General features: G+C 41.6%; 6 protein-coding genes and 1 long non-coding RNA gene across 18 annotated transcripts; 3 read left to right on the top strand and 4 right to left on the bottom strand.

The window, feature by feature from the left end:
• The first annotated feature begins 376 nt into the window (after nt 1–376).
• Nucleotides 377–2,154, top strand: LOC124305910 (acyl carrier protein, mitochondrial). 3 transcript variants are annotated; one of them, XM_046765913.1, is made up of 4 exons: nt 377–612; nt 809–932; nt 994–1,103; nt 1,806–2,154. In XM_046765913.1, exons 1-4 carry the CDS (start codon nt 451–453, stop codon nt 1,983–1,985), a joined length of 576 nt encoding a protein of 191 aa, XP_046621869.1. In that variant the 5' UTR covers nt 377–450; the 3' UTR covers nt 1,986–2,154. The 3 variants fall into 3 exon arrangements, with proteins under 3 accessions (XP_046621869.1, XP_046621868.1, XP_046621867.1); XM_046765912.1 differs by lacking the exon at nt 994–1,103 and having other exon boundaries at nt 387–612; nt 809–928; XM_046765911.1 differs by lacking the exon at nt 809–932 and having other exon boundaries at nt 395–612; nt 978–1,103.
• A 667-nt stretch (nt 2,155–2,821) lies between these two features.
• Nucleotides 2,822–3,725, top strand: LOC124305911 (cytochrome c oxidase subunit 6A2, mitochondrial-like). Its single transcript, XM_046765914.1, has 3 exons — nt 2,822–2,968; nt 3,164–3,318; nt 3,503–3,725. Exons 1-3 carry the CDS (start codon nt 2,878–2,880, stop codon nt 3,587–3,589), a joined length of 333 nt encoding a protein of 110 aa, XP_046621870.1. The 5' UTR covers nt 2,822–2,877; the 3' UTR covers nt 3,590–3,725.
• Nucleotides 3,726–5,124: 1,399 nt separating this feature from the next.
• LOC124305912 (nuclear protein 1) lies at nt 5,125–6,311 on the bottom strand. Its single transcript, XM_046765915.1, has 2 exons — nt 5,992–6,311; nt 5,125–5,602 (listed from the first exon to the last, which is right to left on the bottom strand). The coding sequence occupies exon 1, from the start codon at nt 6,257–6,259 to the stop codon at nt 6,035–6,037; it is 225 nt and encodes a 74-aa protein (XP_046621871.1). The 5' UTR covers nt 6,260–6,311; the 3' UTR covers nt 5,125–5,602; nt 5,992–6,034.
• Nucleotides 6,258–14,167, bottom strand: LOC124305899 (glutathione hydrolase 1 proenzyme-like). 6 transcript variants are annotated; one of them, XM_046765884.1, is made up of 13 exons: nt 13,962–14,167; nt 12,520–13,582; nt 12,186–12,434; nt 11,749–11,972; nt 11,333–11,525; nt 11,057–11,257; nt 10,683–10,932; nt 10,406–10,599; nt 9,543–9,783; nt 8,374–9,454; nt 8,082–8,221; nt 7,144–7,221; nt 6,258–6,683 (listed from the first exon to the last, which is right to left on the bottom strand). In XM_046765884.1, the coding sequence occupies exons 2-10, from the start codon at nt 12,660–12,662 to the stop codon at nt 9,173–9,175; spliced, it is 1,977 nt and encodes a 658-aa protein (XP_046621840.1). In that variant the 5' UTR covers nt 12,663–13,582; nt 13,962–14,167; the 3' UTR covers nt 6,258–6,683; nt 7,144–7,221; nt 8,082–8,221; nt 8,374–9,172. The 6 variants fall into 6 exon arrangements, with proteins under 6 accessions (XP_046621840.1, XP_046621839.1, XP_046621837.1 ...); XM_046765883.1 differs by having other exon boundaries at nt 7,144–8,221; XM_046765881.1 differs by having other exon boundaries at nt 6,258–7,221.
• Nucleotides 6,587–21,321, top strand: LOC124305913 (uncharacterized). Of its 5 annotated transcripts, XR_006908471.1 has the most exons (10): nt 7,846–7,952; nt 9,125–9,867; nt 10,411–10,582; nt 10,685–10,959; nt 11,354–11,537; nt 11,608–11,722; nt 12,199–12,322; nt 19,140–19,410; nt 19,586–19,757; nt 19,827–21,321. It is a non-coding gene; the product is annotated as an uncharacterized LOC124305913 (long non-coding RNA). The 5 variants fall into 5 exon arrangements; XR_006908472.1 differs by lacking the exons at nt 12,199–12,322; nt 19,140–19,410; nt 19,586–19,757; nt 19,827–21,321 and having other exon boundaries at nt 9,125–9,340; nt 9,422–9,867; nt 11,608–11,750; XR_006908473.1 differs by lacking the exons at nt 7,846–7,952; nt 12,199–12,322; nt 19,140–19,410; nt 19,586–19,757; nt 19,827–21,321 and adding an exon at nt 6,587–6,704 and having other exon boundaries at nt 11,608–11,750.
• LOC124305904 (G-protein coupled receptor 161-like) lies at nt 13,626–17,490 on the bottom strand. Its single transcript, XM_046765899.1, has 6 exons — nt 16,917–17,490; nt 16,617–16,813; nt 16,368–16,505; nt 15,975–16,290; nt 15,193–15,438; nt 13,626–15,124 (listed from the first exon to the last, which is right to left on the bottom strand). Exons 1-6 carry the CDS (start codon nt 17,001–17,003, stop codon nt 14,786–14,788), a joined length of 1,323 nt encoding a protein of 440 aa, XP_046621855.1. The 5' UTR covers nt 17,004–17,490; the 3' UTR covers nt 13,626–14,785.
• A 177-nt stretch (nt 21,322–21,498) lies between the features above and the next one.
• On the bottom strand, nt 21,499–25,333 carry LOC124305902 (cytochrome P450 6k1-like). Its single transcript, XM_046765896.1, has 6 exons — nt 25,200–25,333; nt 24,163–24,830; nt 23,828–24,058; nt 23,455–23,732; nt 23,164–23,353; nt 21,499–23,005 (listed from the first exon to the last, which is right to left on the bottom strand). Exons 1-6 carry the CDS (start codon nt 25,229–25,231, stop codon nt 22,830–22,832), a joined length of 1,575 nt encoding a protein of 524 aa, XP_046621852.1. The 5' UTR covers nt 25,232–25,333; the 3' UTR covers nt 21,499–22,829.
• Nucleotides 25,334–25,490: the final 157 nt, after the last annotated feature.

The raw sequence follows: 25,490 nt of genomic DNA, 5'->3' as shown, positions 1-25,490 counted from the left end.
TCACCGAAAGTGCGATGAGCCCTCATGTCAGAGGCTGCACGGTGCTTTGATTGCGTCTTTCTCTAGCGGGAGAATTTATTAACGGAATGAAATGTTCCTTTCAATATGTCGAATTATATTCGTGGGAATTGTGTAATTGAACACGTGAAAAAATTTTCTCTAGGATTATTGCTGTCAATTGTACAACGTGGCAATACAGGCTTGAAATATTGAAGAGAGAATTTAACATACTCGTTTTGAAATTGGTATCCCTATTAAAGTCAAAAAGTAATTTAATGATACCACAAGCGTCCACAAGTAATTCGAAAACATCAAAATTCCCGCGGGTACAATCTCGATAAGCAATCGACTATCGCGTGTCGGCTGCTAGCGACCTCCTGAATCGTGTTAGTTGATTCGCTCGCGACTCTCGCGAGTTTTCACAAGTTTTCCTTCCACTTGGGAACGACAATGGCGTCTCTCGGGGGTCTCGTCCGTCTTGTAACGAGAAATGCCGGGGTGTTGGGTAACGTTTCTCGCTCGGGGATCCGTCGGACCGCGGTGACATTCTCCGTTAATCACCGGGCGTCGCTCACGGCGACGCAGGACCGCTCACGGAGTATCTTACCTCAGGTAATTCTCTTCCATTTACATTACAACACGAGCTCGACGACGACGACGACGACGACGGAGCACGGGGAGCCGCAATTGCCCGGTACTCGGGCCACGATTGACTAGAGATATGCCTGCCTCCGCTGCTCCGTAGTTATGTAATAACAAAGCCCGAAATCCCGAGGTATATCGCTAGATCATGTTCTAAACAACTCAGGTGAAACCTGTTCGGCCAATGCTGTGCTACTCGACCACGTCTCAGAAGCAGTCGATAAAGCAGATAGAGGAACGTGTCCTAAAAGTCGTTGCCGCCTACGACAAGATATCGGCAGATAAGGTTAATATCACGCTTCTATTCAATCTTCATTCTTTTCTCTGTTTCACAGAATCCAACAGCACCACGGGCAAACCAGGTGCGCCACTACAGCGCCAAGGCACCCATGACGCTTGAGCTTATACGCGAACGTGTCATCCTCGTTCTCAAACTCTATGACAAAATTGACCATGCCAAGGTACTCCTGCCTTAAATAGTGTCTGTAGGTCACTGTGAGATCTGAGAACTTGGAACTTTTAGGAAATGTTTACATGTTGGAGACTTGGGTTTACCTTAATCAGATTTTTTTTTTCCAATCTCAACTCACTTTTGCATTATCCTCCCTCTTGTCGCAGTTATTGGAACTGGTAGCACGTTGTCATCAGAATTCTCTTTGATGACTTGACAAAATAGATTTCACCTACTATTTGCTGAAAGCGACGAATATATGTACTTTACTTGTTTGATATCGACACAATTGTATAAAGAATACTAATTCATTTAAACCGTATTGCTTTACTTTCTTGATCAGTTTTTGAAAGTTCGTCGCTATTTACAATTTAAGTCATGATTCTACTAGTCTAGAAAAGCTAAGATATTTCAATTCTCAGGTTTCACAGTCACCTTGTGCCTTGGGTAGTGGCTTACAGGCGGGACTAGATCGCTGGAAATTTAAAGATGAAACAGTATTGGTATTCATTTTCTCCATTGGATTTTGGGTCTTCCTATACTCAAAAATTCGCTCTCCTGTTTGTCACTCAACCCTCGACGAGGACAGTAAAAACTGGCAAACACCTTGCTTGCTTCGTGGTGTCCAAGTTTTGTAGTTTTGCTCTGGAAACGGAAAATAAAACAACAGAGGTAATTTATTCTGTTTAGTAAGGATTACATTTATTTGCAGTTGGATTTGAATTCCCATTTCATAGAAGACCTTGGTTTGGATTCACTGGATCATGTGGAGGTGATAATGGCTATGGAGGATGAGTTTGGTTTTGAAATCCCCGACAGGGATGCGGAGAGATTGACAAAACCGGCGGAAATTGTACGGTACATTGCAGACAAAGAAGATGTATATGAATAATAAGCTGCACTTTTACCTGCCTTGCATTTGGCAATTATCACCTAGTTTAGTCATTGCGCTCGTCGCGATCTACCTTCAAATGGCCGCTGCTTACACGAGCGTTGTGCTGATCCTGTATATAGAATAATGGCCGTTATATAAATAAAATAAATTGCGACTTTATAATTTAGAAAAAACACTTCATTCATTCATTCATCTAACTACTGAAATTTTAATCTCGAATGGATACGTGGATAGTAAACCTTAGACTAAAGTAACATCCTACCAGCCTGATGTTGTCTCGTCTGCAAGATCTAATGTTTGGAAAATTGAATCACAACAAAAATAAACTGATAAAATATATATTCTCTGTTGAATGTGGTATATTTTTTAATCATCAGTTCGTTTGAATATACCGCCATTGAACGTTGGCTATTTGAAGAAAATCGATAGTATTCGATATACATAATTCGTCGTGCTAGGTGTCCGCAGCGACTGACTGGTGGCCGTGAGTCGAAACTTTTAAAAGGGCTGAAAGTCTGATTCAAATTTGATTGAAACGTGAAGTAAATAATTGACGTACTAGAACTTCACTTGACTGTAAAGCGGAGTTTACGAATAATAGTGTTTTCCATACGTGTTGGAGCACATCAATTATTTATTTCACGTTTCGATAAAATTTTAATCAGAGTTTCAGCCCTTTTTAAAGTTTTAGCTCACGGCCACCAGAAGAGCGCTGTGGACACCCAACCTAACGTGACGAATAATAACGATAACGGTACCAACCTATCCGCGGCGCATCATCGGAACTACCTGAAGTGCACCGCGTTTGATGATCCGAGTTTCGCATAGCACTCAAGCTCTATGGTGGAGTAACTTCGTGGTCAACCCGTTAAGAGTTGCAGAAATAAAGATGGCGGCGTCACGGGTGGTTATCGCCTCGTTGAGGAAGTATTCCACTGGACATAATTTTACGGGGGGCTCTGCCGTGACAGGACACGGACGTAAGTTTTGATTCAATTTAACAGTCTGCTTCAAATAGATTCAGAACACGTATTTTTTTTCTTGTGGCTTCGAATCACTTATTCTGGGTTTAGAGTAATGTAGTAAGCTACGGCAGCAGCAGCACCAGCAACAGCAGTAGTTGCGAACGATTTGTTATATAACCATTTGTAATTACTGGTTGTTATTTCGTTCAGCGGAGACGGTTAAACTCTGGAAGAATATTTCATACTTCGTCGCCTTCCCCTCGATCATTGTATGCAGCATATACAACTATCTCAAGCACCAGGAGGCTCACAACCAGCCCCGTCCAGAATTCGTTCCCTACGAATACCTCTGTATCCGGAACAAGGTTAGCTACAGTCACCAAACGTACATTTCTTGACATGAATTGAATGCATTATGAGATTTTAATGGAAAACTATAAATATTTGATACATGCATTGTTTCATCGATACCTTGACAAAGTATTGGATGAATTCTCACAGCTGTGTCGACTGTCGGCATAAAGACTCATTTCCCATTTCAATTTACAGCCTTTCCCATGGGGTGACGGAAATCATAGTTTCTTCCACAATCCACACAAGAACGCCCTTCCCACAGGGTACGAGGATGAACATTGAAGCAGAGAAAATGAAATTGCTTCAATGAACATAGTTCATAATGTTTAGCTTGTGATGTACTGAACGACACACTGTATAATTATCTCTAGGTATTTTCTGAAGTGAAATAAAACAAGAAAAACAAGTTCAACTTCGATTTCCTGCGTCGTTTGGTTATTAAAATTTCCAGCATACACCATTATCGTTTTCTGTAATTCGTTACACTTCTGGAGATTTTCATCTTCACGTTATTAATCAAATTGTTTGAATAATTAACAGGAACGTAGTATATCTGGTTAAATTTGACATTAGCATATATGAAACAAGAAATTTTAGAATCCACAGTTTCATATAGCATATTTTCCAACAAACGAATGGTTTCGCGTTTAAACTTTCTCAAAATTAGTGTTTATTAAATTGCAATTGGTGCGATGAAATAATTTATATACAATAATACTAGAACTAGAGTAATATACACGAGTTGAAAATGCTTAAAGTATGCTGTTTAGTATGGCTCACCTTATACAGCATGCAATTATATTACAAAATTCGCAACGATCTACCTTTGAATACAGCAACATTTCATGTTGATCTAATCAATCCTAGTACTCTCATCGTACTAGTTTGTGAATGAAGACGTTAACCACAATTTATTGTTAGTCTGTAACGTTACGTTATTTATCTTGCAACGGGCGAGGTTAAAAAAAAAAAGCAAAAACAATTTTTCCGGAATGTCAGTTGATCATCTATACACACGTACTGGCTGCCGGTAATGTAGTACACTGTCGGTACGTTAGTTACGACCTACCGACGTTACAGATTGACCGACTGTTCCAGCGGATGTCTTTTATTCTTCTGAATTTGCCGCATTTTTATAAGAAAAACGACGGCCACATGACATTCTTTATTCGTCATCGACAATCCCCCCTTCCAGCTAATGTCATCGTCAAGCGATAACCGGTAAACGGATCAAGGATCCAAGGTTCTGAGTTGTGCGAACAGGTGCCTTTGTGTGTGTGTGCCTCCATCCGACGAATGTATGTAGATATGCCTACGCGATTGGTGACCTGTATTACGCTTGCACATGTATACAGTCGTCGCGAAGGCGGAGTAGAGCGGCGGGGGATCTGCCGGTTTGTTAGAGGCCACGACGCAGTACGCTTGTTTCTTTATCCTTCCATCTGAGCGCGACCGAGGCCGAACTGCACGTGTATAGCACCCAAGAACGAGGCATCTTGTCGAGGCAGTATACTTATACAGGGGCAAGCTATTACCGTGCCGAAGTTAAACGACCTTTCAGCCGGCACACCGGTGGCCTGTTGTTATTCCGACGCACAAGGCACATGCAATCTTAAAATAAAAGTATATATACGTATCCAAAACAATAATTTTAAGAATACTCTCGAGGCACTTCTATAATGATTATAATAATAATGTAGGATGTGCGAGAGGCCAGGTATACCTGAAGGTGTGAGGTAACGGACCGATGTATGAATACAGGGTTTTGATTTCTTTACGTGAGCACGTATTTATAATTTTATTTTGACTTTTTTTAGTCTAGATCATCGTTATAGCCTACACTATACTTATTTTTATAATTTTTTTTACCTTTTCATTCGAGATCTAAACTACAGCATTTATTACGCTGCAAGTATATATAAAAAAAATGTTACTTTTAATCTTAACACGCTAACAATAAATGTAATCAATAATGTGTAGTGCGTAAGTGTTGTATCAAGTATATAATGTGAGAAAATGCATGTATTATTATTATTATTATAAGATAATTAATGAAGTTGTATATTCTTGAATTTCCGAGATCGACAACATTGCCAGCAACGAATACGCAGCTAGGTTGTTAAAACGGTTGCCAAAACACCTTGTTTTTTACGGCATGTGTATATATATTTTTTTTCCCCCTTATTCCATTGAAGCACCGTTAACTGCACGACGCGACGACGGATATGCAGCAGCTGCATCTCGCCTGGATGGCTTCACTGTTTTGAGCTGGCAACATGGTAACGCCAGGGCTGTCTGCGGGAAACAAGAATGTACCAGGTAAGAATATCGAATTCTATAAGATTCCGGAAGAATTTTCAAACTAGATGATAAGCCGGCCGCTGCATCGTTTCACGGTCGAACGAACGTTCAACGAATTCAAAATGCAAGCGCCGAGCAAGTTGGCTTCTCGAATGATCGGTACGCGCATATCCTCTGCGTACCGGTTCCGATTATATGAATATGTGTGCGTGCGTGCGTGTGTGTGTGTATGTGTGTGTGTGTGTATGTGTGTGTGTGCGCGTGCATATGTAAATGCGCATTGCGCAGTTTCCTCTGTTATTTACGTATCGCCGTAATGCGCGACGCGTTTCAAATGAAAATTCATTATAACATAAAAATTGTTTCAGGTTGAGGAAACTCACCCGTTGACGATTTCGGAGATGGAATTTCAAGATCAGAGAGCGACTAGACCTTGGTAGTCGGAGATGCAGCCTTAACCGGGACCCTCTTGTTGTGTTCGGTGTTGATCAGTTTGGTGAGAATCTTTCTGGAATGGCCGCTCGGATCGAAGTGGTTTGTATGGTCGGCTACTTCTCGTTTACTTCTCTGTTTACCGCTGTGCCCAGTAAATATATGCTTGTCGTGATCGTAGTTGAAGTGTTCGTACTTGTCGAAATGCTGCTCGGACATTGCTCGATTATAAAGTTTTATTTCGGGTTTTAGATGCGAAGTATATCGTGCGTAGTATTGATTTTGCAATTTAATGCAAACAGGAGAAAAATTTATCTTCTTGATATTTTGTTTTATTCGTTGTCGATGCGCTTTTCTATCGCCGCTTCTACCTTCACGGACGATCCGCTCGATACTGCGTCGTTCCCCCGGTTTCCTGTCTTATTATATACACCACCAACACAAACGTGTTTTTTGCCTTTCAGCCGCAACCTCGATCTCCCATTGGACCGCGTCATCGCCTCGCGCATGAACCATTGTCAACATCCACAGCTCTTCGCCCAGAAGCGGTGCTAGGCGTGAGGCGCGCCTTGGCGTATGCGATTTTGCTCGAATCCATTATACATAGGTCCAGTTTTCATGGGAAGCAACAATTATACACCAGCTGTATGCATTTTACGCAAAAGTAATTAATTTATTTTGCACGTGAAATGAAAATCTAAAAATTAGGCTAGCGATGAAGAGGTACTTCACTCTGGGTGGATTAGCGGAGCCATGCTCGCCTAATATTATTGATCTAGGTCAACGGGTAGCGTTAGAATTTTTAAAAATACAAAATTTCGTGAAACCTTCGAGGTCTGGATGTTATAGATTTTAACCATTTGCTCGAGTTGTGTTATTTTTTAATTTTATTGATGCTAATCAGAGCGCATATATTGCTCACGATTATGCCACAATGCGCAAATTGAATGCAGGCGGCTTATTTACCGATCGAATAGAATATCGTTTTTCATCATCGCTATATCTTTATTTGACGCAGATTAAGATACGCTAGAATGTCACTGATTTCTCGTAAATTAATTAGCCCGTCGATATCTCAGACGCATATGTATATATGTACATACACAAGTATTCGATTCCTCTCTCCAGCTTGATGATGATAGTATCATCCTGTTTTGGTTGCTGTTGTTCTTGTTCTCAGACTTGAATGTAAACATGTATACATCTAATCAACGTTGGACCCCACTTTTCTTTCAAATCTTTTAATCTCGAATGTACGATATGTTTGTCTTTCAATTGTAAGTTGCTACGGAGTCTAATTTTAGATTAGTTGCATATCTTTATAGATTTAATCCTATGCAAACAATTTCCATAGTTCCATATTGTTTACTTATACTTGATACTGCGAGTATTATTCAATGATATGAAAAATGCAGTGTTGTAATCACTTATTTTTAATTACGGAAAATTACGCTTCTTATTTCTTACGTACCTTTCTTTTGAAAAAAAAAGAAGTCTTGAATTTCCCATCGAACCGTCACACAGGCAATAATAATGTGTCAAAGCAGGAAGATAAAAAATAATGAGTCACGAATCGATTCGACACGTGTATAAAATTCTTGAAAATGAGCAAGGATTCTTTTGCGTCTAATTTTCAACCAGCTGTGTCAATGGTTGAACAGTTGTCTCCTTGACCATATAAATTTGAACTCATTTCATACCTCCGTATGAATAATAAAAAAAAATAATATTTGGCCGCACGTTCTTCGCGTGAGCTTAAAATAGCTTATACTACTAATGGGCAGTTCATTTTTTTCGTGAAAACGGTTACACCTGATATTTGTACAGAAGTTTCGATATCTACGACCCGTCTAGGCATATCTACCCATCGGCTATATTGACAACTATTCCACCACAGTTTCAACGAACACAGGTATAGAATATTTATATCTATGCCACCTAATCGCTAAGCGATAACGTTTCTTACTTAGGTGAACCAATTACAACCCAGAATAATCTTTGTCGTACATTCTGTACATATGTAAATATGAATCGCACATACCTTGTTGCCAAACGTTCTACGACTTCTAAATTCACCTGCAGGTTGATTATACTTGCGTATGAATAACATGCGTAGGTCGAATCAATTGATAGATTGATTGAAAGGTTGAAGATATTGGCAGAGATAGCGTGCAGACGACTCTGACATCGTTTGTGATCCGATTGTGCGAGAAATAAAGAGAGAATGATATTTTTTCAGATGACTCATACGTAAATACAGGTGGGAAAAAAAATTGTCCAAACATGTCTATGTTTGAATACATGACTCAAAACTATTCGACGTTGATACTCACCTAGTTGACAAATAGACGAGTAATATATATTTTAATGCGGCGTATAACGCATACGCTGCAGTATACATACGTCAAGTGCAGCTGCACAATATGAAGTTGATATGAGTTTGATAACTTGCGCATAATGTCGTGAGAGAAATTTGTAAAAAGAAGAAAAAGGCAAATCTTATAATTACTATCTCGATACATTTGCAAGCCATGCAGAATATTGTAATATTGTTACTTGCTGCACTCCTTGGTTGGAGCTTCCACGTGTTTGCGAAATTAAATATATCTGTTTGACGTTGCAATGTTTTTGTATACACGATACGTACATTCGAATGATACAGTATCGTTATACGTCAACACGAATGTATAATATAAGGTGTAAAGTTCATAGTATCTTTTCACGACTTATTATGCACTTGATTTCGCGTGGCTACGATCGCGTACATAAATTATCCTCTGAGAGATACGAAGAACGAGATTTGCTCAAGAGTTTCTTTCGATATATATAAAAATATCATTATATTGCAGACCGAGGTTCCGACATAACATATTCGTTCGTTATTAGAACAAACTAAAACTAAGCAGTATATTCTTTGCATTTCGTAGCAAGCGTCTGATTCTGTTGACACGCTGCAAAATTATTCGGTCTTATTCGTGTTAAGTTTATACAGAAAAAAGGGCGAAAACAGTTGTGGAAATGTAAATTGTGGTTCACCTGAGGTCTACATATATGTATTATAGTTCTGCAAATGGTATGTTTCAGAGAATCGGAATTGGAACTACGTTTCACTTTGCCTGATTTGCACCTTCGTCAATCGATACCATACACCTCGCCACCCTTGCGGTAATCGGCATTAGCGTAGACCGTGCCGTTTACACGTACAATTGCACACACGACACTTCCGCGGTCGCGGTACCTTGATGTCTCGTGTCCCATGGCATGCAGGCCGTCGACCAAAGACTTGGGAACACCGTACTCGTAGGATACCTCCATAGGAATGAGCTGGTGATGGATCCGCGCCGCGTCAACTGCCTCTTTAATCGTCTCTTTGATCCACAGGTGCCTCGCGATCACCTGCACCGTCAAGAACATCTGATTCAACGTTTACATCCCAATGACAACCTCATGCGATACCCTAGAGGAAGTTTCCCGCGTATCTGAATAACAAGTTCGGACTCACGTATGCAACCGCTGTGGTGATTTTTGTCCCGCCTGCAGCTCCCACCACCATTCGAACGTCGCCATGCGCGTCGACGATTATGCTAGGCGACATCGAAGAGAGCGGCCTTTTACCAGGCTCGATTCGGTTGTTGTGGCTAGCCGGAAGCCCGAAGTAGCTTCTTCGCGACGACACACCAAAATCGTCCATGCTGCTGCTTGTCAGGATCCCGGTTCGCTCACTTACGACACCGCTACCAAAACTGGAGGAACGGCAATGACCAGATTAGGTGAACAATGCTGGGGTGTTCGGTGGAAATTCAATTGCTCTACTAAGAGTTGCGTTGGTATAGCTAAAGAATTCATTATGAAACTCAAGATGTGTGCATCTGGAAAAATAAACTTTGGCACGCTGTGTCTTTGAAATCATCACCGTAAGAGCGAAGTCATATTGGACTTTTTTCTCCTTCGTTTGATTATCTAGTGGCGGATATTTTTACATTTCTTTTTTTTTAATCCGGCGAAAAGCACGTTTTTTCATGAATTAGTAACGATTATTCTAAGAGCAAAGGCGTATTGGACTATTATAATTAGGGCAATAACTTGCCATCTATCGGAATTCCCTCTGGGAAATATCCTTTTCGTTGGTTTTATAAAAATGTAAAAATAGCCGCCACTAGATGATCGTACGAGGGAGAGAAAAGTCTAATATGACTTCGCTTTTACAGTGATGGTCTCGAAGATACAACGTGCCCAAGTTAATTTTTCCAGATGCAGAAATCTTGAAGCTCAGGAATTGATTTTTGAATTTGCTGTTTATAATGTTTTTCGTCTTCCAGAATTAATCTTGTTCCTTATAGTAATTCAGTATAATCACTTACTTACTAAAGGTTGACGCTGCTCGTCACGGACACGGCGTCACCGTCAGGGGCTAATATTGCTACGTGAGCAGTACCATGATCTCCGTTGTTACCCGGCGCGTGTTCCCCATAATGACGAGGATCGTTCGAAGTTCTGTGATCATTTATTCGTCGTCTCACCTCGTCAGCAAAATTTCTGGAGGTCAGATTATGGAGTAGCTGAAAGAGCCAAGCGCTAATATTACGAAGAGTCTGCGTCGGAACCAGGACCATTGGTAACGACTTGATCCTCATATATTTACAGTTGATAAGTCAACGTAGGTGGGGTCTGCAAGTTCGGTACGCAAAGCGTACGCGTACTTGAAAGCCTCGATGATACGGTGATGGGTCGTCAAAGTCGCCTGTGGGGTCGCCATGCTTGAGGGACTGAAATCGTATCCATCGAGGACGTTGAGAATGAAGGCGAGGATCGAACCGCTTCCGGGTGGTCCAATAGTGTAAAGCGTTTCTCCAGTAGAAAGCCTCGTCGTTATCGGTGATATCCATTTGGCCCTGATACGTAAATCCTGAGGATCAGCTGTAAGTTGATCTAAAGGCTATTCGCTAGTAACAAGTCGAATTAAATTGGTTACGTGAAATGCGTAGCCTAGAATCTCACTGCATAATTGCAACAAACCTATACATCGCGAGGTCTTCTTGATCCAAAATGCTCCCCCGTCTCCTGATGTCCTCGATGAAAAGTCTACCCAGACTTCCGTTGTAAAATTCAGTAGCGTTTGTAGCCGCGATTAGTCGCATCGTTTCGCATAACTTAGTCGGGCGAATTATGGTGCCAGGGGGCTGAAAGGCACCTGTGTTTTCGTCCACGAACCATGACCTAGGATCAGTCGCTCAGGTTCAAGAAGTTCCAAGTGAACAAATAATGAGAAGGTGGTTAATTGTTCATCGATACCTCAAACTGGGATCTGTGTAGATGGCCTCGCTGTTCATGCCGAGCGAGTCGTATTGGACTTTGGTCAGATTGTAGCCGGCCTCGCAGATCTTGATACTTGGCTCGAAGAGCTCGGCCCAAGGCAGCCGGCCGAAGCGTTGATGGACGGTCCAGTATCCGGCCAATTCTCCGGGAACGGGTATAGCCAGAGGACCTGGATGTTACGGTGGTGCATCATGGTATCCAGTAAAAAATCCGTAACGAATGCAAGGACATTAAAAATGAAATATTTCCAGGACGCAAGAAAAATTCAAGGATAGTTTCCAGGACAAGCAAAATTCAATGATACTTCCAGGACCACTGGACACTACGTTCCATAATCGTCACCAAGCATTCGTCAAATAATGCGGAGTAAGCGCGTACCAACTTTGACTTACCAATCTGCGATGCAAGAGCCGGGTGACCATTGTAAGTGTCGGAATCGGCAGCACGAGGTGCGCATTCACGGGCGTCGAGGGTTGCTGCTTGTTGGCTCGACCTTTGATATATTGTCATCAGGAAACCACCACCGAACCCCATGCTCTGCATGTTTATCAGACCGTTGCAGATCATCGCTGCTATTGCTGCGTCCACTGCCGATCCGTTTCGTTTTAGAATCGACCTATAGACAAAGAATTTTGACTAAAAGAATCTGAGAACTTTAGATGTATCCATATGCATGTATAAAATATACATATAAAGTATGGAATTAGATGAAACGGAAATGATATTTGATCCTTGAACATGCTACCTCATCTTTCGTCTTGAGAACAAAATTGCAAATACAAGTATAACGATGATATACTTCTAATGCATTCTTCTAACGAATGCTCACCTGCCTGTTACAGCGCATTGCTGTCCATCGACGCAAACCGCGCCACGTCGAAAAACTCTAAGCTTACTCCACGAAGGAGGCTGTTGATCCAGTGGATCAGGAGGATGGAGTGTCGCGGTCTTTGGTGTCTGGATTAGGTGAGCTACTGAAATGGTACGGGAAAACGTAACTGTTGCGATGGTTCCGATTAGAATGACGGCAATCAAGGTTGTCAAGACGATATGATAGCTCCAGCTACAGTTGACGGATCTGCAATAAAGGCCAATACAGCTGTAGTCATAGTAATTCTCTTCGCATTACCTTACTTTCGGTTTTCGGAATTAGCTGTACTCACTTATCTCGGTTTTCATCGTCGGCGTTGACAATCCGAGGAAAGTTTTCTCTGCACGAATGGACTTGGGAAACTAACGGTGACCTTTGTTCGGTTCTCCTCCGAGCGAGTAGGGAACCAGTCCCTGAACTGCCCCAAGATCCCATCCGTTACTACTTCTTTGAGTAACATGTGGATGGAGAGTACGGTAGGGTTGCACCGCACGTTTCCTTCTACAACCCTCCCTTACGCAGGCTTCGACTACATACCAGCCGATCGATAAGCGGTGGAGCACGATGTTCCCTCCTCTGTCGAGGCTTGCGCCTCGAGAAGTCACGATACCTCGAAATATCGATATAAATGTTCCAGAAGACTTGGATCTTTGGGAATAAAGTGAAAGGAGGACCAATTTTCACCTGAACGTGTAAATTGAACACCATAATGGGTGTGAAAATTATCAGACACTTGAGATAAATGGGGGCATTAAACACTTGGCAAAGTTCACTGCGACATCCCCAAAATGAAATACGTGGCTAGATTCCGTAATCGTGGAATTGTATCGGCTGCGTTCGTTCTGAATTAGTTTCCTCGACACCGAATGTATACGCCTGTTCTATCGCCAAGGTATCGCTCGAATTCGATGTAGCTAATTTCAAAGGCAAAGTGGTGCTTGTTCTCATCCGCGGTACTTTGCCACCATCGACGTACATTCAGCTCCCCCTTTTCTCCATCCTCTTACCTCACTTTTTGCTCGTCACACTTATTGCCAGAGAAAGTTGTCGACAGGAACGTGCAGATGACGGAATATTAGCTTTTCATCCAGGGTGTTGAACGTACCGTCGGCAAAGTTGGGGGATGGAGCTATGCCAAGAATATAAGAATCGAAGTATCTCTTTCACGTTCATTGTTTTGAGGACGTTACTCTTCACCGGCGTCACGGTGGATCGAGTAAGCAATCATCATCAGCCGACAGAGGGACTCGACTCTCGAGTGGCCCTTTCGGACCCGTCAATCGTGTTCACGCGGAATTAGGTACATACATATTCTCTTCACTACAGGCAATCTAAGAGACGGTGACACTCGTTTTCTGCCAATCACACGTCATCAAATGGTTGTATTTATTCAGAATATCATCAGTATTTTTCTCTGTGCGTACATGATATATTTCGTTTTTATCAGTGGGATATATTGTTTTTTTTTTTTTTTAAATTCAACTCCAACTCTCTTTCGTTTCTCCCGGCTATAGGTAGGTAAAATTCGGTGTAGGTATAACGTTGATGAACACCTCATTAATAACATGCGTATTTCTGTTGCACCCTATTGAACTCGCTCCACTGTACGATTTATCGATTAATATATACGAATAGGTACATAATCTCTACATTCGCGATCAGTTATCACCGTTTCTCTAAGAGTATATAGCTGTATTATTATACATATTAGGTATGATATATGTATATACTTACGTTGACATCTATACTCCTCATTTACAGGAATATTTACAATACCCATATCACGTTACCGCTATCATGTATGTTATACATGTACATACATAGGTATAATGTCACTTTTGCCGCAGAGTTTTAACGTGGTTATCAAGGGCCAGCCTTTTTTTTGTGTATCTAGAAAAATATATAATGTATATCTATATTGTGTATATCCCGGTTTTAGGGCACTCGCAGTTATAACGCGGAGAAAAGTCCCCCAGCTCTATAATATGGACAGTCGCAGTTCTCATGTGGTAAACACTTTGGCACGCAAATATAATTGATATTTAGGAGATCATCGGGAATAAAATCGTGCGGACAGTATGAGATCTGCAAATCTTTAGTGGTATTCCTGCACCCTTCGGCAATCACGTTAGGTGAAAATACGAAGCATACCTCTATGATATCTGAATTCTAAACGTAATTTCTCTCTATGATCCGTTTACCCAAGAGTATAACTGCACACTGTGGTTTTTGGCGATGCTCAACTATTCCTCTATCCCAACACAACTACGATACGGGTATGAAGGACTTTCCCCCAAGCTATTCTAAGATCGAATGCCAGTTCGGTATTGCGTTATGCGTATAGCATACATGTATAATACTGTTCAAGTAAGATCGTCTCGTTAATTTAAAAGTATAAAAATAGTTTCGCAAATTCGGCCAGTATGTGACGTAGGTAACCGATCGACGGTGATCTTGACTGATTTAACTCGTTTTACATCAGTTACTATGTGTCGATTGTCCAGCCTGTAATAGTTATCCGATGATCCTCTCGGTATTGATCAATTTTCCTTTGTATTTCAAGTCTCTTCAGGGCTCCGTTGGTCCGGTTGATCGCTGGGATCCGAGAGAGGTAGACCTTGGTCCTGATCCCGCAGGAGTGGAACCCCACTTTCGGTCCTCGCCATCGAATCCCCCAGCTGTCTACCCTCCCCGGATATGTTGGCTCGGATGCTTGGTATGCCCAGGGTGTTGCAGGAGGTGGCTGTCCGCAGAGCAGCAGGTCGCTGCTGTTCGTCCGAAGGAAGAAGAACCTCGCTCAGACACCGATGGGCGAGTAACATGGGAAAATGCGTCGTCGCCGTGGACATCGAGGGACGCCTGGAACCGGTTACGCTCGGTACCCGTGCCTGAATTTCCTGTAGTACATAGATGATGATGAAAGGAACAAGACGTGTGCGTACAGGACAACTTGCCAAGAATCTACCTGATGCAGCTCCGACTCGGTAGCCTTCTTCCGAAAGTAGTTTCGCACCGAGTGCCTTAGGGCTCTCGATTTCAACCCGTAGAGGAGACCATTGACCGGGGCTGAACAGGCTAGCAGGGTTGCGGCAAAGGTTTCGACTTCGGCTGGCGGCTCTGGGAGTGACTGCTGACCAATGCAAACCTTCCAAGCGATCAGCACGCAGTAGGGCAAATACATCGTGTACAATGAGCCAAGCAACTGGACCACCTGCGAAACGCGGAAGAAAAAAAGGCTGATAGGGACAATTAGCTAACGGTTTTTTTTTTATTTGCAACTTTTTGCATCCCACCTCTAGTGATAACGGTTGGTAACGTTTGCTTGTTTTGCCCACTACTGTTATTTGAACGTTACCTAACGCATTTTGAAAAGTTTATTGGCAAATCGATTCATTACCTGGAAATTGCAGAAATGCCATTTATAGTCGCATATAATATTTTCGAATATATATTTTAATGGGGAAATTGAAGCTTTAGTTTCTCAACAAAATATAGTATTTTATAGCTATACATTAATGTTAGCTAACGCTTGCCTGAAATGCCTACTAACGTAGAGTAACGTTTGATGACGTTTCTCTGAATGGCCTGAACCCTGTTTTAGCGTTAGCTAATACTCGAATGGATCCATAGGTAGAATTATGCGATGACGAGTTGAAGAGCCCCATCTCCATTTTGCAAGGTTCAGAAGTTGGTGGTTCTTTTCGTCTTGCCTCACGTCTAAGTACGACAGAAAAACAACTAACTAACCGTGCATGTCGCTGGACTTCGCAATCGGGGTGGTCCTCCGGCGTTGCCCTGCATCCATGTTGTAGGCATCAGAGAGAAAGGGTTTCGTTGGTGAGTTATCGTCACCTGGGCACTGAGGGTGACCTGGTATATGGCGCTGGCAATGCGATGACGGTGATACCGGGCAATCCTGAGAACGCGAAGGTTGCAGGCTGTCACGAGGGCGGCTGGAAGGGCCAAACCAAGAGAAGTGTACGTGACGGCGTACCACGTGGCTTCCATCCCCCAGCCGACCGCTCCCAAGTCCGGAACACACCAACCGAGACCCGGATCATACCTTATAAACCATTATATGGAAAGACAATCGAATCATTGAAATTGGACGTAAATTAAGGGACTTTCTTAATGGCGGACCTGTACGGTGGCGCGAGGCCACAGAGAGGTGGAAGGCAGAGGAGAAGGATTCCGGACCAGGCGGTAACCAAGGCGAAAGCAACCCTCTTCGTAGATACCAAACCCGCGTAGTGAAGGGGAGCGGCTATCGCGCAATACCTGAAACGAAGTTCAATAATACTGAATCAGATTATCGTGTTTCAAAGCAATTAAGGAGGAAGAACATCAAAGGGGGATTAAGGGCGCGTGGATGGTCTGTACGTAATATACCTGTCACAGTTCAGACCAGTTACAGTCCACAAGGCGACGGGGTGGAGGAGAGCGAGTACGAATCCATGGAGGACGCAGGGGACTCCGTTCGTCGATGATGCGATGAGAATGACGAGACAGAGGATGATCTCGACAGCACCGAGGTGGACCAGAAGCACAGTCGTCGCGGGCGTCGCGGCGCTTGCCGGGGTTCGAGTCTGCCTCAATTATACAGAATTAGCGGATTTTCAAGCATATATCGAAAAGTACAGACAATTACTTCACATTCCTTTATATCTCATATTCCTTGCAACTTTGTACCTGCCGAGTCAGGATCACGATGATGACAATGTACGCGTTCAGCATCAGGCCGATCGCCGATATTACGCCGAGCTGCCATCCGCCCATTCCGCAACTCCCAAAAATCAACCACCCTCTGCGGGATCGACCTTAACGCGCGGCACCTGCAACCATATTTATTCGACTCCTAATACGGGTGTTGGTTCTTTTCAGTCGAGTATCCCATTTCGACCTCTTCCCCGAAATCCAAGGTTCTGATTTCCTACTAATGAACCAGACTTCGTACGTATCGATCCAGTCCGTAGGGTTCTATCAATTAGTATTCCTCTTATCGCGCATTCGGCTTCTGGGTATAATAGCTTCGGTTTATTTATAATGTAATGCAGGTTGTTTAAATTCTACCGAGACGATGTACGTATAAATATGTATCTACGCATCGATAGGTACAGGCGTATATGTATATAGCATCCTACGTGGAGTGAGTTAGCGCAATACTGACATAACTTTTAACTTCGTTACACGAGCCTCGCTGGTTCCATTAGGCACATCGCAGGTCGAGGAGCAGCCTATCTGTGCGCAGTGTGGTTAAGGTACGAAATACACATATAACACGTGTATAACGTATGGATGCGTTACTTATTGTTCAAATATCCTGCAGCATGTAATATACCTCGTATCTATAACTACGTAAGCAACTTTTACTCCGTTCCCTATAAAGCATACAATATGAACCCAGCTATTATCGGCCTATAACTTGCACAGACACGGAGAATCTCTTCTGCCTGCATGATGCTGCCTTGAACTCGGCTGCAGGTATTTCACTTTCCTCGGCGATAAACGAGATTCCACCCCGGGTCAGGAAACCACTTCGAAACTCCTCGCGGATGATGAATTATTGGGAAAAGTGTTTTCTGCTGCTAAACCCTCGCGCAATACTGCAAATTGACTCGAATCGACTACTGGGTACCTAATGGAAGGAAATTATCGGTGTAGTAGCGGTCGATTGGAATTACTCGTTCGTTGTTCCAGCTGCGTCATATTTTAATGCAGGCTTTTCGCGAAATAAGTTCGCAGAAGGTAATGGCACGTAAGAATTTGCGGCAAAAAGTGAGAATGGAAAAAGAAACTGGGTGGGCGGCGATTGAAATTTTAACATCTTAGTTACTCGTCATCGTTGACCGATGAAACCCAGTTCATACTTTTCCTCGCAAGTTCTACTCGTGTCACACCTTGTAGTATAACAAACTGGTTATCGGTTTTCCTTTTTGTATTCTAGACGCGACCGTTTACAGGAACACGATTAGCTAAGTTCTGCAAGCGTAATGTTGTTTGATGTAGTTCTCTACACGGAGAGAAAAATCTGAGAAAAATTACCCTGCTGTTACTATAATCGTGATGTAAAAGACACCTAATGCAGTTTTTACCGTGCTGCATCAGAAAAATGCGTCCTCACATTTCAAATTTTGTGCTGCCGAAATACATAGTTTCTAAGCAAGGTAGTAATTTTTTTCATAAAAACCCATAACTTTTGTAACATGCGTCAATAAAAACTGCGTTAGGTGTCTTTTACATCACGGTTAGTAACAGCAGGGTAATTTTTCTCAGATTTTTCTCTCCGTGTAGCTCCTCCGTAACCGTCCAGACATATATTAAAAAGCAATAAAAGTTACCGCGTCATGCAGTTCGGTAGTATAATACAGGTACACACCAGTATACATACTGTATACCAGATAAATGTCGATCACCGAAATGTTTTATTTTTGTCTTGTCATTCTATGTCATCCATACACCGTTGTAATCTTCAAATCTCTTAGATATATCAGATCATACATATCGCCCAAGGTATACACCGTTTACATGGCAGGGGTCTTCGGGAATATTAGGACTTCATTGAAAAAGAAAAATAAAAACTGGCAAGATAAGAGTCTTGGTAGAATTATGCGTTCTCCTTCTATATACGACCAGTGATTCTCTCTTATACGAAATGAAATACGCGGATCATTGTATACTCCATTTACTTTTGGGTCCCGATACGCAAGGATCTGTATTTAATTATTCCACGGCAACAAGCAATATAGAATACAACGACCGCGGAGAGTCTTATTAGTGACTTTCAGAAAAAACCAATTTCTTCTGCTCGAGTAGGCACATGTACCCGGAGGCGAATACTGCACGTGGCTCTATAAGTCTATAATAACGATACAAAAGACTTGTATGATATTATGTTCTTCTTTCTTTTTTCAGAGCTCGGTTCGCCCGGTTTCTTTGCCCCCGTAACGTCTTCCCCCCGCTGATCGTAATTTGCCAATAACGATATCACGACTCAAGGGATGTGGTGGGTAGGTAATACGAGGTACGTAAGGAGGATCCAGGGATAGCTGTGAGGTGCACACGCGGTCGACTGTGTGATATATTGATTCGCGGTACCGAATTGGACGAATCGACCCTGTCTTCTTCACCAGCCATACCAATGCCCTACTTTTATCACCGTATACATACGGATGAATGTATTTACGTATCTATAAACTCCCCCCCCCCCCCCCCGACAATTCTACCTGTACAATACGTGTATTATCCCTGTCGACACAGTCCTATACTAGCTTGCTTATTTATTCACCGGCTATTGCTCCTATCATTCATTTACTTATACCCTTGTCCGATAAATAACAGTATTTAATGCGGTACCTAAGCATAGGAATCGCTGTCTGATGACAAAAACAGTGAACAGCAAAAAGATGAAAGGATTTTGCTGACCGTTGTTCATTTTCCTGGGGTTTACCACCGAACGCGATAAATTTGGCACTGAAACCTCGATGTCTGCAGTTATACAATAAAATATTTTCGGACGTGTAAACCGTACATGTGAGTATCTTCATATCAGACATTCTAGAAAATTTGTGGTTTGGAATAATCATTTTCGTGTAATCGCAGTAGTTTCGAAAAGTACATTTTCACGATCAAATCATGCCTGCGTACTTCTGTTCACGTTACGATGGGATATTAAGCTTCGACTCTTTGGCTAATCACTTCCGTCGAGCTTTATCATCAGGATTTCGTGGCTGTGGCCTTGGATAATTGAAACCTGCACACGTAGGGGAATTGCTTTGTTAATGTGCGCCTGGGTCTATATTCGGATAACAAACGTATAAACGTATATATTTGGAACCCTGAAATATCGCGGATTAGTGAATAATTGATCTGCCGAGCTGGACGGGTCAGGGCTCGTATTCCTCTGCGTGGTATACATATCTCCCTGTCTAAAATAGCTAGTTAATGATAGCAGGTGAATTAATTAGCGAACTAAGGATACGATATTACTAATGGTAAATTACATATTGCAGAATTGAGTGTAAAACGACGAGAAGAACGAAGATATTCTACGCAATTTGCAGCCGGGTACCCTGTGAATCCGATCGCTCTGGAACTGGAATAAAAAGCACCCGAGTTTGTCTGACGCCCGATCGTCTGGCCAAGTCGCCCGGCTTCTCCCTTGCACATGCACCCTGGATAAGTTATATATCGCACTGCATTCAGAGCATTGCGATATCCCAGCAATGATCTTACGTGCACATGCGGTAATGTCTCGTGTTTAAATGTCCGTATGTGTTCGATAACATTTGGCTACCGCATTTGTTGTTGGTCGATGGGTATACCTATACGTCAACTTTCGCCTAACAGAATTTGGAGGCAATGCTCCCTGAATTCACTATATATATATATATATATATATATATATATATTTAGGAAGGGAGAAGCTCACGTGCCTGTGATTGAGCACCAAAATTGTTGCGTGATTTATAAGGAATTTCCTTGGGTTCGACTTCCCAGGGGATGCTCATTCAAAAAGGGGCACCTGAGAGTGATGATCCCGTATAGGCCGATTTCCGTAGAAACAGTTATTACTTCACATATCTTAGTAACTTCTTGAAAATTTATTACAGGTATTTTCTAACTTGGGAATTCCACTAAAAAATGATTAATAAAACAGGCGACTTCAAACATTGCTGGTCTACTTTTGGTGTACGATTATTTTCAGCGCTTTAGTTATTGACAATAATTGCATACGATTCAGTTTTGAGCAATAGAGCTTGACAATTGAGAATTTCGCTACTGTCGTAGTAACGAAATTCAATGAGATACTTTGAATATGGAAAGTTCAGTCAAGCATCAGAATGATTGATATGAGAGCTCTAAATAAGTCTATAATGCCAATTCAAAGTTATATGTTATTGAATTCGATTCGAATATTGTCTTATAATTTCATCGAAATCTGACCGTATCAAAAATTTTATCATAATTCAGTTATTAAACGATATACCTTATATTAAGCTGATATCTCATATAAAAAATCACAGTGAAATATATAATAAATTACCTAATAAAGGTGAAGCTGATTTATTTCATAACTGCGTACGATTTATCACATGATTTGTTTTATGATTTTTCAAAAAATTAAAAATTTTATCATCCATTGAAGTGAACAGAAATAACAGTTGACAGTGAAGAGAAATAACACGTCGTAATTGATTCGAATTCGGACTTTGCCTCAAATCAAATGCGCGGAGGAAAAGCAGAATGTTGGGACAAGAAATTAACAACCCAGTAGCGTCACGTACATAGTTTATACCAATTGTTAAAAATCCACGCTTTGTTTCTTGTCGTGCGTACGGTGGCTTCTTTGACGGTATACGAATAGAAGAACCGTGCAAGCCTGAGAATAGGTCGACTCGAGACACCCGGTATATGTCGAAGTGAGATATAAATTAATAAGAAGGCCTGGGGTCAGGCACTCGCTAACGTTTCAAGCAACCGCGGCAGTGTGCGTATGCGCTGTTGATCGACAATCCAAATAATAATGTCAGCAAAACCTTAGCGAATTCCCAAGGTATCGGATATAAATTTCTCATCATTTGGCAAATGTTGCCCGTATTATATCTAAATCAAATCTTTCTTCTCATAAATATATTCAGCATATAGACGACAGCAAACTTTCCGCATCGATTGAAGTTTGGCGAAACATTTTCAATTTTTAGTTAACTTTGGATCAAAACATTTGTTTTCTCATACAGCGCGAAGAGTCAACATGACATGATAAAAATATTGCTGCGATTCTTATTCAAATGTATCGATTTGAATCAGATCATTAAAAATATAGTGATTCTGTCTAAAAATATCATCCGCTAAGTTTCTGGCTTTTCTGTTTCAATTCGAAGTCTATGTATATTGGAAAAGGAAGATAAAAAAAATCATGAAAATTACATCACTATAACAGTAAAATATATATAATAAGCATGCATACATACGAATCGGAACGTATAATATTATATCCTTTTCTTTGCACGTATTTTTAACTCCTCTTTTCCAAAACTATATGCAAACAGTATTTTACAATTTGAATTATTAACTTATACCGAGGTGAACACTCAACGAGACGTGGGAAATTATTATCGATAAAACTTGTAGGCGAATCGAGTTAAAGGATATGAGATTTGGTGTTTGGTAAAATAGGCAGAAAGATCGCCTACCCGAGAAACGGACGCCGCGTAGCCCCGTTTCACCCTCGGCCTCGTGGAGTCGGCAGGGGCGAACCACGTTATACCACCGCCACCAGTTCTCACACAGAACAAGGGTAGGAATATACGGTAGGTACACGTGCTGCCGCCGAAGACGCGCGCATCCTTGGCTTGATAACTCGGCGATAGAAGAGGGTGCCGAGTATTTGATGTGGAAATGCGGAGTAGATTTCTTGTGCCTTTACTCAATGCGTGGCTCGACTTGTTCCCACGATAATATACGTTGGATAGAACAAGATTCTGATTTGTACAATATTGATGTAGGGTCAATTCCTCAGGTTCACAGGCGTTGTCGAAACCTCTTGGGCGAACACAGCGCAGACTGCATGCATGGCGAATAGCGCGAAAAGCGGTATTCCTGTTAGTTGGACACGTTCGGAGTGTCTTTCTTTAATATCAAGTTTATGTCGTTTGACGGTGCCAAAAATATTGATTTCGGACTTACGACCGTATCGATATCCGGGTTTAAACTTATTTCGTATTCGCTTAGAATCATACCCAGGCCTATCAGCGATTGCAATTGTCCAATCCTCTGACCTTGAAAATACAAAAACGAAGAAACTGTTATACCAAATCATTATAGAGGCGAAATTAAAAACATTCTATTAATACCAGCTGTAATAAATCCTGGACGTTTATATTTCAATATCCCAGTACGATCGATCCGTAAACCTATTTAAATGATAAATACTTACCGACACAGTATCTGGGTCCTTCTCCGAAGGGCATATACGTCATGGGTACAAGGGACTTTTTGCGCTCATCACTGAACCTGTCCGGGTCGAATTTCCAAGGTTCTGGATGATATTTAGGGTTGTAATGCAATCCGAGAAGCGGAACGTAGACCGGGGTTCCCTTTTCGATAACGAGGTCGCTACCAGGAATCTGTGAAAGCAAACTTGGAATAATTCTTTGCGATCAGGTGACATACTTACAGTTTTTAAACTATGCTTACGTGTTACCGAAGAATTCGACAATCCCATTACCTTATAGTCTCTCTCTGCAACTCTGTCTATGATTGGAGCTGGTGGGTACATCCGTAATGTTTCCGATATCACCTGGTTGAGGTATTTCATCTCTTGGAAAGCCTCCTGTGTAACACCGTGCTTCTTCAACTGGTACCGGACATCTTGACGAGCTCGTTTTTGTATTTCTGGGTTTTTTGCCAACTCGAAAAGAGTGAACGCCATCGTCAGTGAGCTGGTTTCGTGACCAGCAACGAAGAAGATTGCCGATTGTGCGAAGAGGTGATCCCCGCTAAATTCTGTAAAAACTTACTTTGTTAATACACTAGTTGCAATGCTTTTACATAGCAATATTGTGTTTTTTTAATGTGAACTAGCTTATACGATAACTCACCAAAATCGGACACCTGCTCGGCATTTTTCAATTGTATAAGAGAATCGATGAGGTCTCCTCGATGCTTGCCCGATTCTTCTCGTGCATGTACAGAGGCCCAGAAAATATCTCTGAAAAATTTTTCAGATTCGCCCAGCATCGACGTTCTCAACATATCAGACAGCTCGGAAAAGAAAAACATTACGAATAAGGAGAGCGTGCGACGTAGAGTTATGTCAAATAACTTGCGACCTGTGTAAAGAAATTCATTTGGTCATTGAAGACTTTCCTTGTTATAGTAAAGTTCTTGAAAGTATAAATTAGGCGTTTCTGAAACATTAACATGTCCGACTTACCCCGAGTTCGAAATTCTGGTTCAGGATGCAGAAACGAGTTTGTTTGAATTCCGAAAGCTAGCGAAGAAATTATATCAGTTGTGTATTTCGAACTTGTATCTCTCATTTTCATAGCTTTCCTCGAATGACTATCAGCAGGATGTGAATCGATGTATTTCAGCATTTCTCGAGCAGTTTCAATCATCAGAGGTACCATTTTTTTCAATTTCACAGACGTTAATGTCGGCGTTATCTTAGACCTCACGTATTTCCACTTCGGATTATTCATGGAAAATAAGTTCTGAGAACCAGGGATATCTCTTTTGGCATGTTTAGCAAAATGACGATTAGGAAATGCCTCGAAGTCTTTGATCAAGATGGTTCTTATTAGATCAGGATCTTTCACAATCAAGCACGGTCTGTGGAAAATGTGAAACCCAACAAAGGGTGTATCCTCTCCGGCCTGCTCCTGTATTTTGGCCATGATCTGAGGTGGTGACGTTTTGAAGAATACCGCATCTTTGAAATTTCCAAAAATGAAATGTGTTGGAGGCGAAGGAACTCCGCGTCTCTTCCAGTAATTCAGCTTGTATTTTGCATACGCGTAAAATATACCGACCACAATAAGAACAACGCTAAGGCTGTTGCTGAGCCAAGATAGAATTGCCGCCGTCATGACTTGATAAAGACTGAAACCACATTTAACAAATCGTGAATATGAGGAGGTCACAGGGTTGTCAATAATACAGATTATTTCTAGTAACCAAGGAGTAGGAATTACTTGCATTTTACTTATGTCATGCAAACAAAACTCATAATTCTATTTTATGACTAGTCATTCTTCACTCACACATTGATGCTGCGTAAAGAACATCAATTATTACGTAAAACATTTCTAGAGCGTTCCGCTAATTGTGTATCACTATCGCTAATGATATTTCGTAAGTCTTTTTCGAAATTACACACTTCTAAGCGCAAGAGGCAACTTTTGGCAATGAAGGAGTTACTAAAATATTGTATAATAAATTAATTGTGCATTAGAGCTAGCAAATACTTACCGTATTTCAAAAAGCTCTATCCTGCGATGCATATTTTCTACGTGAACACATCGCTTAGCAAGTTTTATAATAAGAGCTGCATAAGCTAAACTCTAGACTCTTTAGCCTGATCTTTGCCTTGACTGCAGCAGACTTTGCCCTTGCAAGAGAAGCCAGATTGGATTATTTGTTCAATCAGTGTGACGATGGTGCCTTATCCCAGACTTAAAGTTAATTAGTGGAGGTTTCTTGGAGTTGTAGATAGTTTGCACCTTATCACAATCCACACCTTATCAACACCACAAATCTTTC

This window comes from Neodiprion virginianus, chromosome 5, assembly GCF_021901495.1.
Source record: "Neodiprion virginianus isolate iyNeoVirg1 chromosome 5, iyNeoVirg1.1, whole genome shotgun sequence".
Classification (NCBI taxonomy): Eukaryota; Metazoa; Arthropoda; class Insecta; order Hymenoptera; family Diprionidae; genus Neodiprion; species Neodiprion virginianus.
Note: the sequence above shows the minus strand (reverse complement) of the source record. Positions and strands in the feature narration are given on the sequence as shown.